This window comes from Ochlerotatus camptorhynchus, unplaced genomic scaffold (genome assembly GCF_037179485.1).
Source record: "Ochlerotatus camptorhynchus isolate MF236.1 unplaced genomic scaffold, CSIRO-AGI_Acam_v1.1 ptg000274l, whole genome shotgun sequence".
Classification (NCBI taxonomy): Eukaryota; Metazoa; Arthropoda; class Insecta; order Diptera; family Culicidae; genus Ochlerotatus; species Ochlerotatus camptorhynchus.
This window is the reverse complement of record NW_027040763.1, coordinates 6,264,384-6,279,395: the sequence shown is the minus strand read 5'-3', so window position 1 is coordinate 6,279,395 and position 15,012 is coordinate 6,264,384. Positions and strand designations below refer to the sequence as shown.

The 15,012-nt window shown below is 40.3% G+C and overlaps 1 protein-coding gene across 1 annotated transcript in view; it reads left to right on the top strand.

Annotated features, from left to right (window-relative positions):
• The window catches only part of LOC135705725 (uncharacterized), a 93,607-nt gene extending 79,991 nt beyond the window's left edge, over window positions 1–13,616 (top strand). Inside the window, exon 4 of the mRNA XM_065227565.1 lies at window positions 12,702–13,616. Within this exon, the coding sequence (XP_065083637.1) occupies window positions 12,702–12,870 (169 nt within the window). The 3' untranslated portion in view covers window positions 12,871–13,616. The remainder of the gene's footprint in view (window positions 1–12,701) is intronic.
• The last annotated feature ends 1,396 nt before the right edge of the window (window positions 13,617–15,012 follow it).

Below are 15,012 nucleotides of genomic sequence, written 5' to 3'. Positions count from 1 at the left end.
AACGTTGGTTAGTATTTTGATTTCTACCCGCTGCAATAGCAGCATAGGTAGCTCCATTAACTCGCTGAACATTGTTAGCAGCGAGGGGAGTAGGTACAGATGAAACATTTGAAGCAGGGGTGATATTTGTACCTACAGGTACGAATGTAGAATTTGTTCCTCGCTGACCGTTGTTAACAGCAGAGGAATTTGTACCTGGTCGGAAACGTGGAGCGTTTCCTACCTGTCGGTTAGAACGAGATTGTAGGATCGCTTTGCGAGTCTTACATTCCCAAAAATTAGATTTGTGGTTTTCACCACAATTTGAACATTTAAATTTCTTAGGATCTTCCTTCACAGGACAGTCGTCCTTTGCGTGAGAGGAATCACCACAATTCAGGCATTTAGCTGGCATGTAGCAATTTTTAGTTCCGTGACCCCATCCCTGGCACTTACGGCACTGGGTGAGGTTTTGGAAATTTCCTCCAGTCTTCCTGAAGTGTTCCCACTTCACTCGGACATGGAGCATAAGGCTAGCTTTTTCTAAGGCCTTAAGGTTGTTTAGTTCACTAGACTTGAAGTGAACTAAATAAAAATCATTAGAAATCCCGTTGCGCAAATCGCCAGGACGGGATTTCATTTTCATTTTGATTACTTGGAGTGGCACAACTCCAAGTAATTTTGCCAGTTCATCTTTGATCTGATCCAGGGATTCACCACTGGGCAGTCCTTTCATGACAACCTTGAACACACGTTCAGTATTGGTGTCGTAAGTAAAAAATTTGTGCTTCTTCTCAGTAAGATACTTGAGAAGACATTTAAATCCGTCCAAGGTTTCAGCCAATACACGGCATTCACCCCGACGTCCAATTTGTAGTGAAAACTTAACTTTCACGAAATTCAAAAGTTCCATGCGAAGAGCATGGAAATCGGTAGTGGTTATCACAATAGGGGGAATTTTTTCCTTCTTGGCATTAAGCCGGGAAAGTTTACTAGAATTTTTCTTGGATGATGCCAAGAGTTTGCCCCTTTCTTTTGCGTTTAGGCGCCATGGCGGCAGTAGATTTTTTATCCAAATCGACTTCCAAGCAGATTACTATAAGAATCTGAAGGATCGAAGAGGAATTTTCCAAATCGATATCCAAGAAGGATTACCTCGGGTAGGGTCCAAACAAGGATCGAAGAGGAATAAGAGGAGTTGAACAAGGTAGAAAATTTTTACAGGTTGAGCACTGAAAAGTGCTGTTTAAATTTGTTGTAGCTTTAGGTAGTAGTAACACTTCCTTAAGCAAAAAGCAAATAGATCCGCACGGCAAGAGAGCACGATGCGGACTGTCAATTTGCGACATTAATCATTTTGCAGATGATACTGTGTTATTAATTGCAGTTAAGGATTTAGATGATGCCGCTTTACACTTGAATGAAGATTTGCGTTCTCTTAGTAGATGGTTGAAGCATAAGCAGTTGAAATTGAATACAAGTAAAACTAAATGTATGGTAATTTCGCAGAATCGAATAAATGAGAACGTCTCTGTTGTAATTGATGATGAGACTATTGATCGCGTTCTGAAGATTTAATATCTTGGTGCGATTATTGATCACAAACTTAAGTTCAACTCTCACATTGAAAATGTCATCAAGAAAATTGCCAAGTAGTATGAAATTGAACGGTTGAAAGACTATTACCAGTAAAATACAGCTATACAAATCAATCGTCTCTCCTCATCTAGACTTTTGCCCTTCCATTTTATTTTTGGCCAATCCAACACAAATAATGAGATTTCAGCGCTTGCAGAATAAAATAATGCGTTTGATTTTCAGATTCACTTCCACAACTTAGATGCTGGACGCTTTAAAATGAACGTTGATGAAGCAAAGAATTGTATATTTGACTACGTATATTTCACTTCTTCTTTTTCTTCTTCACATTTCAAGCATATTGCATATCGCATATTAGCTTATTGCGTGCTCTCAACTTAGTGTTCTAGATGCACTTCCACAGTTGTTACATTGAGAGCTTTCGATGCCTTTACCATTTTTGCATTGGTATAATTGTGTGGCAAGTCTAATCATACTTCCCAGGGAAGTCGAGACATTTTCCAACCCGAAAAATTCCTAGACTGGACCGGGAATCGAATCCAGCCACCTCCAGCATGGTCTTGCTTTGTAGCTGCGCCTTTACCGACTGAGCTTAGGGAGGCCCCATTTCTTGACCTGTGCTTCACAAAATTCATTGTATTTTAAAGAAATAAATGTTTTCAATTCGATGTATAGACACACAGATAAAAATTCTGAACTTTAATTGTGATGTAAACATTCATTCACGTAGACTTGTATTTCATTTCACGCAACCGAGCAACTTGCAAACAATGTTGTTTACAAAGATGGGCTTTTGTATACAATATTTGCTACATTGCATGAAATGTGTCAGAGATTTACATGATATATAATGCAAACGTATATGATATGTGACACTCCATTTATGTGCATCATATTGCACAGAAATTTACACTACTTTTTCGAACTGTGCACATTAAACGTTCAACTTCACTAACAGAGTTTAAGAGACATTTTATTTCACACGATTAAGCTGTCTTTTGAACAGTTATCTACTGAATTTATGATTATGATTTGAAAAATTATTTACCTTGACGAAGTTTGCAATAGATTATTTTGTTTGGATAGCTATAATAACGTTTTTTTTTAATAATTATTGTAGCACATGATGGATTTTTAATATTTGATTTAATAACTCTCCTTCTTCTTAGCATTTCAAGCATATTGCTTATTGCATATTAGCTTATTACGTGCTCTCAACTCAGTGTTCTAGATGCATTCTACAGTTATTAATTGAGAGCTTTCGATGCCCGTACTATTTTAGCATTAGCATAATTGTTTGGCAACTACAATCTTACTCCTACACAGTTCGAAAAAAGTAGTGTAAATTTCTGTTTAGTATGATGCAAATAAATGGAGCGTCACATATTATATAAGTTTACATTATATATCATGTAAAGTTCTGAGACATTTCATGCAATGTAGCAAATATTGTATACAAGAGCCCATTGTTGGAAACAACATTGTTTACAAGTTGCTCGGTTGCGTGAAATGAAATACAAGTTTACGTGAATGAATGTTTACATCACTATTAAAATTCAGAATTTTTATCTGTGTATGCCCAGGAAAGTCTAGAAATGTTCCAAACCGAAAAATGCATTGATCGGACCGGGAATTGAAACCCAGCCAACTCCAGCATCGTTTTGCTTTGTGGTGGGCCTTTAACAACTGAGCTAAGGGAGGTCTAGTAGTAGTTATTTAAAAAAATGTCTAGTCTGCAAAGGTTTCAGCCTCGCACGTGTATTACAGATATAGAAGAAGTAATTTAACATTTGATAACAAACAATTAGAGCTTCGAAGCTTATTTTAGAGATGCCTTGAATTAGTAGTGAGCATTCTGGCTGAATGCCGGGGGCTCGTGAGCATACTTAGTGCATAGTGAAATAGGATGCTTTGTTGATTATTCATGAACTCTTAATCGCTGAAAATGCTTGTGAATATTTGAAGAGGAAAAAAGGGTGAACAAAGAGGTGAACCAACAATCAAAACGAAACTAACGATTTTAAATCGGCTCACTACAGAGACGAACCAGCCCAAAGCTGAAAGTCTCTTTAATAAAGAAAAAAAAATCGGCTCACTACTTGACTAGCCTATTGGTCCCAAGCAAACGATTAACGTACCCCATTCTAGTCGGAATTCTACTACTACACAATGTTTGTTTCGATTCGCTATGAAAGTTTGGTAGATAAAATGAGGGCTTAGTGGATATTCCTATGTTTCGAGGGGTGAATCGATTAGCTTGGGACCGAAGAGAGTACCAGAACTGAGCCAAAAAGTTGAGCACGTTATTTCGGGACCTTCTAGTCTGAGAGTTACCTCTATGGGTGAACTAAGTTTTTTACATTTTTATCGTTGTGAAGCAACTGAAAAGTGTTGAGGGAATTTATATCTGTTACTGTAACCAATTCGTTTTTGTTTGCTAATCTGGTTAAGATGTTATACTTTATTATCTTAAAGATACGTTGTCCAGTTCAAACCTTGGTAGGGGTAATCAGTGGGACCATCATCATCATCATCATCATTTTACTTTCCATAACTCGATATTGACAAGACCATCGGGTTAAAGAATTATTGACTCATAGAGTAAAAAAAAATGTCCTTGTTCTTCCATAATTTTTAGAAGAATCCTGAAAGATTCCACCAACTGTAGTAGGTATCTGACCTTATGCACACACATGAATGCGAAAAATTTTAAGGTTAGATATTTTAGATTTTGAATACATACTCTATCCGGATGAAGTTTTTTGAAATTTGATATGTAGCATGAAAAGTTCTGGTTCATGATAAGTTTAGGTCATTTGCCACCAAGGTTGCAACTACTCATTTCAGATAAAAAATTCGAATTAATGCATATATGGTGAGATTTGACCCTAATTACCAATATCAATTCTGACAAAAGTGCTCATAAAATGTCATGTACGCATCATGTATTTAGACCCTAGTCAATACTGGTAACTTCCTCTGGCTACCCGGAACATGGCTGGATGTGGCCTGAGAAATCTTGGGCTCTCCAAGCGATTATCATTGAACAGGTTTTTGAACTAGCATGTAATTTTAGGTATTACATAATGGATTTTGACCACAGTCAGAAACTGGCCACTTCTCCAGGGCTACCAGAACATGGCTGGTGCTGGCCCAACAAAGTCACTTACAATCGAAAATCGTCAAGCGACGACGAAGCTGTCAACCATCACTTGCAATTGAAACTCACTCTGTCTTCTCTTCGAACAGATCTCCTTCAATATCATGTTTTCAGTTTTTGTTTTTGCTTGACTCGTGTTTATTTCGTCTTTCATTGTCAAATGAGCTTACTTTCGCATCTAAACAAAGCTGTTCGATTCAAATTCGCGCAGTTTTTCTGACTTTTGTTGATTGTTCACTCGGTTTATTTAAGGGCATGCGCATAGATATGTGCACGAGCACAGATAAAAAATCTGAATTTTAATTGTGATGTAAACATTCATTCACGTAAACTTGTATTTCATTTCACGCAACCGAGCAACTTGCAAACAATGTTGTTTACAAAGATGGGTTTTGTGTACAATATTTGCTACTTTGCATGAAATGTGTTAGAACTTTACATGATATATTATGTAAACGGATATGATATGTGACGGTCCATTTGTGTGCATCATATTGAACAGAAATTTACACTACTTTTTTGAACTGTGAGGATTTCAAATTTATCATTGTCGGGTGCTTTGTTTACCCACCGATATGGGTATTTTTCGAATCGAGGTGACGTCTAGAGGCCGGAAATCGATGTTCGACGCCATTTTGAAATCCTTGAAATCAGAAAAATGGGAAATACCCCAAAATATAGGTATTTTCGGAATGGGGATGACACATAGATGCCAAAAATCGATATAAAACGCCATTTTGAAATCCAAGATAGCGACTTCTGGTTTCAGAAGAAGTGGGAAATACTCTCAAATACCCATCAATATGTACTTTGACTACATGTTTAGTATAACTTCTGCGTGAAGTCAACGATTTACATAGTTGAAGATGCTAATTTCAAATAACAGACTAAAGTGGTAATTTTTATACGATAGATGGAGGAGTCGAAAGTCTAGAGTTGATAGTTCCGTGAGAGTACGGCAGTGTGAAAATTGCATATAGATAGTAGATAGCGAGCTAGGACAACTTTTTTAAGGAAGGTACAAATCGGTTTTTTTATCTCTCTTTACCAAACTCCCCCTTTGAAGAGGGATGGTGAGGGGTGTCTCCCCCGCCCCGCCACCACTGGCAAAAAGAGATGAACGCCGACCGTCCAAGTACCAACGATGTGTTTGAAACAGTTCTACCGATTTTTACCGCACTTCAGTTGTTATTGTGATTTGGAAATTGCAGCTATTGTTTACCCCTACCACGGTATGTGCTCCTGTAATCACCGACTTGACGATCTCGAGGGGACACGGGTGGGGTAGGTGCTGCTACTAGACCTTTCGATCAATGACAGTAATTGATGGTATGCTCCCATCCAGAGTTATGTACTTTTGAAATTAGCATCTTCAACTATCTAATCTGTGGCATCAGATAAAGTGTGAAATACTGTCAAATTCCGATCAATGTAGGTATTTTTGGAATCAGGGTGACATCTAGAAGCCGAAAATCGATGTACAGCGCCATCTTGGCATTCAAGATGGTGGCTTCTGATTTCAGAAGAAATACCCTTGTAAACGTCAAAGATCGATTTTCAGCATCTACGCGTCGTCCCCGTTCAAAAAATACCCACATTGAAGGGTATTTAAAACTTTTTCTGAAACCCGATGGCCACCATCTTGGAATCCAAAATGGCGTTGAATATCGAGTTTAAGCATCTACGCGTCTTCTTCCATATATCCATATCTTAGGGTATTTGACAATTCTGAAATCCAATGGCCACTATCTTGGATTCCAAAATGGCGCCAAGTATCGATTTTTGGCATCTACGAGCCGTCTTCGATCCGAAAATACCGAGGGAGTGACTCTACCTAAAATACAGGGAATATTTTGTATTGCTGTCGTTAGGTGCGCTCGATGAACATTCTGTAGATTTCCTTCAAAAAGAGAACTGCAGAGCCCTTATGCCTAGATGGAGGTAGATGGGATGATTTGGTAGCATCTGCAACCTTGGAAGGTAAGGATTCCAGAATACGAACTCGTCGTTGGAGAAATTCTGTGAGTTCCTTCAGTGTATCCTGATCTTTAGTCGAAGAGAACTCTTCCCAGCTGCGACGAGTGGATGGATCTAAGCGAGACGTCAACAGATTCACTAGAAGGAGGTCCTTGTAGTCGACCGGTTGTACGATCTGGTCCAAAGTTTGCACGACCTTCTCGAAACCTTCGACTAAAGCGTGCAGTTCAAAGGCGGATTCCTTGGTGAGGCCGGGTAATTTGAGGAGAGATTGAATTTGCCGCTTTTTCAATAGCTTGCTGTTGTTGTACCGCTTGATCAACATTCCCCATGCGACCTGGTAGTTTCCAGCTGTGATCTGGAGCGAATCGATCAAAGTTTTCGGTTCCCCTTGTAGACAACCCTTTAAGTAATGAAACTTTTCCACGTCGGGCAGATCTGTCTTCCAATGGATCAAGGAAGTGAACAGATCCCGAAAACTTAACCAGTCTTCTATCTCTCCGTTGAAGGTTTGCAGCTTAATCTGCGGTAGTCTGACACGATCAAGCGTGGCTGACGCTGGAAGATCACCGCGGATGGATTGATTCAAACTAGCTGGTTCCTGCCTTTCCTTAACCTGATCTGTTAAAATTGACTTAACCTCATAGTAACGGTCACTAAACTCTTGTCTCTGCTTATCAAGTGTACTACCGCTTTCGAGTGGATCATCATCCTCTTCATCTTGCTCTTCGAAATCGTAGTGAGATTGGATTTCCACTAGAGTTACACCATACCTCTCCCACAGGTCATCGATTTTCTCCAGCCGAAGCAGGATTTGGGTGGAGGAAGTAGATTCCTGGATTTTCTCGGCGAACCGACGGATATCGTTGAAAGCGGAGTCAATCTGCTTCAATTTGGTCATCAGCAGCTTCAAACCCGATGTCTTCTTAGTAGACGACGACTTCTTGGAAGGCGCCATTGTTCCTCAACACGGTGGTAGCGGATGTGGGATGAAATAAAGAAGTGATGTAGTATTCCGCGGAGTCCCCTTACTTCGGCGGACACACACTATTCTGACTTAACTGACCTTAGCAATAGAAGACTTCGCCAAAACAGTTAAGAATGTTCAGCAATACCAATCAGTCAGCTTCAGAGATACACCACGCAATATTGACGATAGTTGATTCTTGTTAACTCGTGGGTCGAACGGAGAGGAGAGGAAATCAGCATGTAGTAAGCAAAAAAAATCCAGCCTCGACTGGACATATACAGTGGCAGCTCACCTGGAGAAACCAAACAGCTTCGCTATTGTCCAATCGGTTGAATGGGTGCCCAAATCGATTAATTATCAATGGTAGGCAAAATCAGCAAATCAAGTTGTGACGTCACCAGTCTTCGAAACTCCAAACGATTATTAATGATGATTTAGGAGAAGAGGAGGAAATCCAAATGTAGCATCAAAAGTATTCGGCTTCGGCCGGGCATATACTGCGGCTAACTCACCCAGAGAAACCAGCGGCGGTAAAAACCCAGCAACGAATCCAGCGACGTAATCAAATCGATAGAGGTGTGCAAAATGATCGAAATCTCGGTAGCCAAATCAGGGATACGTCCACAATAATTGAAGAGGATGTAAATTCAATTAAAACGTGTATTTCTGCTGCCCAAGCTTAGGCAGACATATACCTAGTTCTATTTCACTAACCTGGACGAAATACGATGGCGCTTCCTCTTCTTGTGAATTTCCTCGTGGTCTACGTTGACTCGGATGCTCAAAATGGCCACAACCAGGGCCGATGGTATTTTATATTGATGACGGCCACAACCAGGGCCAAAGGTTGTTTCAGCTGAATGGTTGCGACTGAAGTGCTAGCCAGAAATAACGACAGTTGCCAGTAACCAATAAAGATGCAGCACAGTAGTACGGAATCCTCGAAGAATAGGATTGTCCTCACCGATACCGGTTGATTATCGTCGGTCCAAATATTAACGGTCGAAGAGTGTTTAGTCCAGAGAGGGTTCGAAAAGAGGTGTTAGAATCACGACTAACTAAACTTCGGTAGGACATACACTAATTTTATAATTACCTGGAGAAACAGAAATCCAATGCCGGTTAGTGTCCAGTCCACACCGAAAGCCGTTCCAAAATGTCCAGCGGAAATCCAAAGTCCACAGTCAGTGTCCAGAGTTCTATGGCGCTTACCCAAGCGACGCGCAAACTCGTTGACAATGGATCCCTTGATGCCCTTTGACACCACTAGCGATGGCGATGATCCAATTATGCCTCGCTAATTACTCCGCGAAATGATGGCGACACTCCTTTCTTCCGCGGAACACAATGAAACGATTGTTGGATGGTATGCGGCTGTTTCCAAAGTCCTGTGGCGCCGATCGAGCTTTGAGTCCTTGTCTGGCACGGTCCTTAGGCATCCGGCTCGAAGGACCAATTATGTAGGATACCTGGACCGGTTGATAGCTCGGTGGATGGGTTGGGATGTTCGATGAGGTGATGGTTATTCTTCCGTAATGGTCACAGCACTGAAAACTACCTTTTTATTTAACACAACTCTTTACTAACAGGACTCTACCAATTTACATTTATTACATTTAACATTTAACATTTAACACTAAATTGGTCACGCAGGACCGTCTTCGACCTTGTATTACTTAACACTAATTTTGACCTGCCACTACTCCTAAAACAAAACCTGAACCAAACAATCTGTGGTGAATTTACACATATACAAAATACATCTTCACCGAAATTCTCTCGCGCTCACCAGCTATCGGCTACCGATCCATCGGTTGCATCGATGACGTCAATGTAAGTGCCATCGAAAGGGAAAGTGATCTCCCTTGTTCATCTGGCTGACCGTCGACCGATTGGCGAAACAAAGGACATCCAAAACAACAGTCTGCCGTACTGCTGGTCGGTTGAGATGGTGTGTTTTAGGGTGGTCCTCGCAGACAGAACACGATGCGAGAAGATGATTTAAGATGCTTCAAGTCCTCTCATCCATTAATGTATGAGCTATGTAAAACAGTATGCGTTTGACTAGTACTGTCGCATTAATGGCTCTTCGCTCAATTTCAACTTCTATCAATTTTCACACTGCCGTACTTTAGTGGAACTATCAACCTATCCTCTTCAGAACTTTATCTAGTTAATACATTATTACTCTAAAGCTTCATGCTGATAATAGTATAGCATTTCCGACGAACTACATATTTTGGCACGCTGATACCGAATATGAAATCAGGAAATTGATCTTTAATTTTGACGTAGGACTACGTCTGTGATTTCTATATGGGGGTACACTTTGTGAAAACCGAAAATGAAACATGTAACTAAATTATGAACGATTTTGAACGTTAATACCTCAGCTGCCCTTGGGCAAATTTCAATAACTTTATCACCTATCAATGAGAAATATTTCTACGCATCTGTTAAATTTAAGACTTTATACATTTTCAAAATGTTACTATTGAAAATTTGCACGAATGTGCAATTGTTGCTATGATAGTTAAAATTATCCCCGATTGCCTACGAAAAGCGATTTCCCTAACACAGATTTCAAAGTTGAATTCCATCCGGGCTCACCAAACGGTGTTTATTCAATCACCGCGTGGTGGTGTTCTCCAGTACACAACGAAAGGCTACCCGGAAGCAGCTAGCCATCAAAGCTGCCCTCAACCACTGATCGTATTCAGTCCAATCACCGTGTCCAGTCGTCGGCATCAGCAGCAGCAGCAGTGCTTTCGGCGTGTGGCGTTGGACATTAGTAAAATACACAACGATAGGCTGCCTGCAAGCAGCGAGCTGCAGCCCCATGAACATTCATAGAAGGAGGAAGAACCCGTACCACTATTGATCGGAATCAGTAGGTCTTCGTGCGTCGCTGTGGGCCATCTATACCAAGGGCCTCATTCCAAACAACATACAGCTCATCAACATCATCTGTGTTTAACACCCTAATAGCTCAGCATTACTCAACCATCATGACAAAACGATCCTTTTCAGGTCCACCATAAATTAGTAAAAGAGTAGTTTTTGGACATTTATCAAGGTCATCAATCGGATGTCAGTTCCCATATCAAGATGTAGTAGAGCTGGAATTAGGGCATAACAGCTTTTGTAAACAATGACTTCTTTCGATGATGTCTTGAAAGTCAAGGCTCGCCCATGCAAATCAACATCACCATCAGGTAGAGTAAGACTTCCCCTACCCGACGGTAATGTTGGTTTGCGTGGGCATGCCTTGAATTCCTAAACATCATCGAGAGAAGTCATTGTTTACTAAAGCTGTTATGGCTTATTCCAGCTCTATCTAGATATGTTTAAATCTAACATACCATGTTCTTTCTTGAAGGCAACATTTGGGGTGCAATTTCAAAAACCAATCTCTGTCACGGCATGCAAATGGTCTGATTTTGATCCAGAAATGATGGATTTTCATTCTTAATACGCCAATCGATAGGAATTTCTTCTGTTAAAATTAAGACTTTATAATTTTTCAAAATGTCACTATTGAAAATTGCACGAATGTGCAATTGTTGCGATGATAGTTAAAATTATCACCGATTGCACAGATTTCAAAGTTGAATTCCTTCCGGGCTCACCAAACAATCAATCACCGCGTGATGAGTGGTGGTGTTCTAAAGTACACAACGAAAGGCTGTCTGCAAACAGTGAGCTGCAGCCCAGATGAGCATCCATAGAAGGAGGAAGAAGCCGCACCGATAATGATCGGAATCAGTAGCTCTTCGTGAGTCGCTGTGGGACATCTATGTAAAGCTCGTCATACTAAAGGGTATAAACAGAGAGAACCTCGCTCAAATTCCTATTCCTACATATAACAAGCTCCTGCTACAGTTAACAAATAAGATTTATTATATAAGGCCACTTAGCCCTACGTCACTATTGCGTACAGCCCCATGCGGCTGTTCCTTGTAGTTTTTATTTTTTTGAATATTGAATATTGAAACACTGCATAAATACAAGAATTATGATTTATTTGAGCCACTGATAGGGGGCCTCATAGCCTAGTCAGTGAAGTCACGGTATTGCCAAGCCGGAGGCGGCGGGTTCGATTCCCGGTCCGGTCGAGGGAATCTTTCGGGCTGGAAATTTTCTCGACTTCCCTGGACATAGAGTATCATTGTGCTTGCCACAGTATATACAAATTCATGCATTGGTATTGACATCGAAAGCTCTCAATTAATAACTGTGGAAGTGCATTTAGAGAACTAAGTTAAGAGCACGCAATAAGCTAATATGCACTAAGCAATAAGCTTGAAATGCGAATAAGAAGAAGAAGTTGAGCCACTGATAATTTCACATTTACGTACATAATTTGTTTTACTAATGCGTATTGTTTCATGTGGGAAAGAAACTTACAAGTTGCTAAGAAGTTCTACAGGGAACTTTAAAGTAACATTAAAGTTGGTAAGAAGTTTCACTGGGAACTTGTTCGGAACTTTGTTGCGGCCATGTTTTCAGCCTTGCCTGAAGCTCCTAAGAAGTGCTTAGGGATGCTTTTTGGAACTTTATTTGAACATCAAGTTGCTAAAAGTACGCATCGGAACTTTTTGGAGCCTGAAGTTCCACTTGTGCTTTCTATACCTTCTGTAGCAGGCAGAAAGTTCTGCTGGAACTTTATATGCACTTTATGGAACTTGAAAGTGAGTTTTATCGTTGAATGCGGAACTTTTTGTTGCTTGGGTACATTTAGGCGTATGTTTAAATATCATACATCAAAATATGCCCTTTTTTCGTGCAAACATTTGTTGAAATTTCAACACCACGTTCTTCTTCAACGAACACAAATCAAGTATAAATGCTAACGTATGAACTGCATTGCATAAAATCGAAAGAGCAGTTTCGCTAACGGTCATGCTGCACCAGATCACAATTTGACATGGAATGAACCGCTCAGCAATTAAACCCCCTTAACTAACAATTGCATTTTTTTTTAATCCCACTCTCCACCTCGCCCTTCTGACCCAGATACGACGCCGACGCACGCTACCTATGCGTCCCCAGTCGGGACGACATCTTCAAGCTGCTCGTTGGCCTGCACGAGAACCGCACCGGCAACCACCAACGGACGATCAATTTCTGCAACCGGAAGCGGCCGGCCAAGGCAATTTTCACAAACATCCGATTCTTGGGATAAGCCGCTCCTCGCTCGTTCCGCACCAATTCCAACCATCTTATACTTACGCAGTGGATTCTACCTGACGAATAGCTCATCCCCTCTCGAAAATTGTATCCATCTTCAGCATTTCGACCAGCACGCATGGGGAGGATGTATCTACCGGACGGCAGGCGATGAAATCCAAAAGAAAAAAAATGGCAAACATTTACGGAAACAACCTTAACAACAATGGCAGAAAATATTAGCACTGTATAAACGAATAAATTTGCAAATTGAACACAACCTGCAGCCCCGAAGCTCTAGAAGTACTTGTGTCGCGTAGATTTTGTCTGTTCCTTCTCCGAATGGTGATGAGGCTGAACGATTGGAATTATTGTTATCGTCGATGAAGAAATATTTTTTTTTCTTTTCTTCTGAGAATAAATACATAAAAGGGCTCAAGAAAGAAGAAAAAGACCTAAGCGCATACGGAAGACAACGTCAAATATCAAATGAAAATGAAAACGATCACCAGTTTGGAAACTTGTAATCCATAGGTTATAGTTTATAAATACTTGTAAAAATGTACTTGACAAACATTAACTAACAATTACACAACAAACAAAAAAATCAACCAAAACAATTACAGTTTATTGAATAAATAAGATGTGGTAACTTATGTGAGCAACTGAAGCCAAGCAGTATTATTATAAACCGTTTTAACAGCCGTTTTATCGATTTAAGTGATTTTTCTGGAATAAAAGGAAAACTATTCAAACTATAAATGGTGTGCATAAAATCGGATCAAGCGTAAATTTATGTTCTCACTAATATGGTCTCAGAAGCGATTAACCAGCGTGGTACGGCGTTTGCTCTGATTTGTTCGCAGAATCTAGATCCCAGCATCGCGTGCTCTCTAATTAACACGTCCTTCCGCTGGGCCGAGAGCACACGGAAGCAGCTTCCGAGGCGGAGGCTCTATTATGACTCGTTTACCCGGTAATTAAAGTTTAAGTTGCTACAAGTTTTCTCGCCCTGTTTCCCAGATCCACCTCCACGGCGGAAGTTGGAATAAATGCAATCATGCATCGTTGTCGTGACTTGTCGACCATGGCACATAATTTGATGACAGACCTTGCACGAAGCGTTTCTGGTAACACAAGAGTCACGCGCAGAAAACGGCAAAGCTGGGCTATCATTGAAACACTACCCACCGGTTATTGTAGAAAACAAAAGGATGCTAGTTACTTGAGACGACAAGGAAAAGGCAACTTTCTTCCAACTCGCGTAGACCTAAGAAGGCAAAGGAGAGCTGAATCGGTGCATGGAAAAATTGTGGCAAAACTTTTTCGCATTCCCCAGAAGAAGAACCTTTTATCTGCAAGATAAGATCACGGAGTGAATGTTTTTCTTTTTTTTTTCAGCTGGAACTGCTCAGTGCGTAGGTTCAAATTACCAAAGTTGGGACACTGCTAAGGATGCAAATTTATGCAACACCATCGTTCTTACCGATTCATAAGAAAAGGTAACGAAGGAGAAGTTAAGCTGTAATTTGTGAAACACTGTGCAGTCGTAAGGTTTGCTCGTGCAGCCATGATAAATAATGAGAGGACTATTTCCAGCGGAAATATTTATAGAACGCTCAACTGGTCCTAAGTTGGTGTACTTGGTTGGCTTGCATTAATGGCGATGAAGTTATTATGTTGTTTCAGTCGTATTGCAACTTCGTTGATTTTAAGTTGCCGTGGAAAGTGAAAATCGGAAAGACACTTATCAAGTGAGAGAGTAATATTTGGATCCATTTTGGCATAATTGTTTTTCAGGAACCTTGGGTAAATTTCAGCAAATTCAAGACATATCGAAATTCGATTGCAAAAAAGTTTCAGCCCACTCAAAATTGCTGAGGCATCATAAATAAAAATATATATAGAGGATTCAATTTACTTCATCATTTTATATTTCAGGGGCATAATTAAAAATTAACTGAATAGAGCTGTCCCTTCTATTGAGCTAAGTGGAATATAAATTTCTTCGAGGAAGCTACCGTTTTCGAACCTGAAAAGAACGAACGCGTCCGATTCACTGTAGCGTCAAATATGAAAAAAATACATGTGTATGTGTGTTACTTAGCAATGCAAGGCATCGAGAGGAAACCATGATAGGGATTCTCAAAACAGCGAC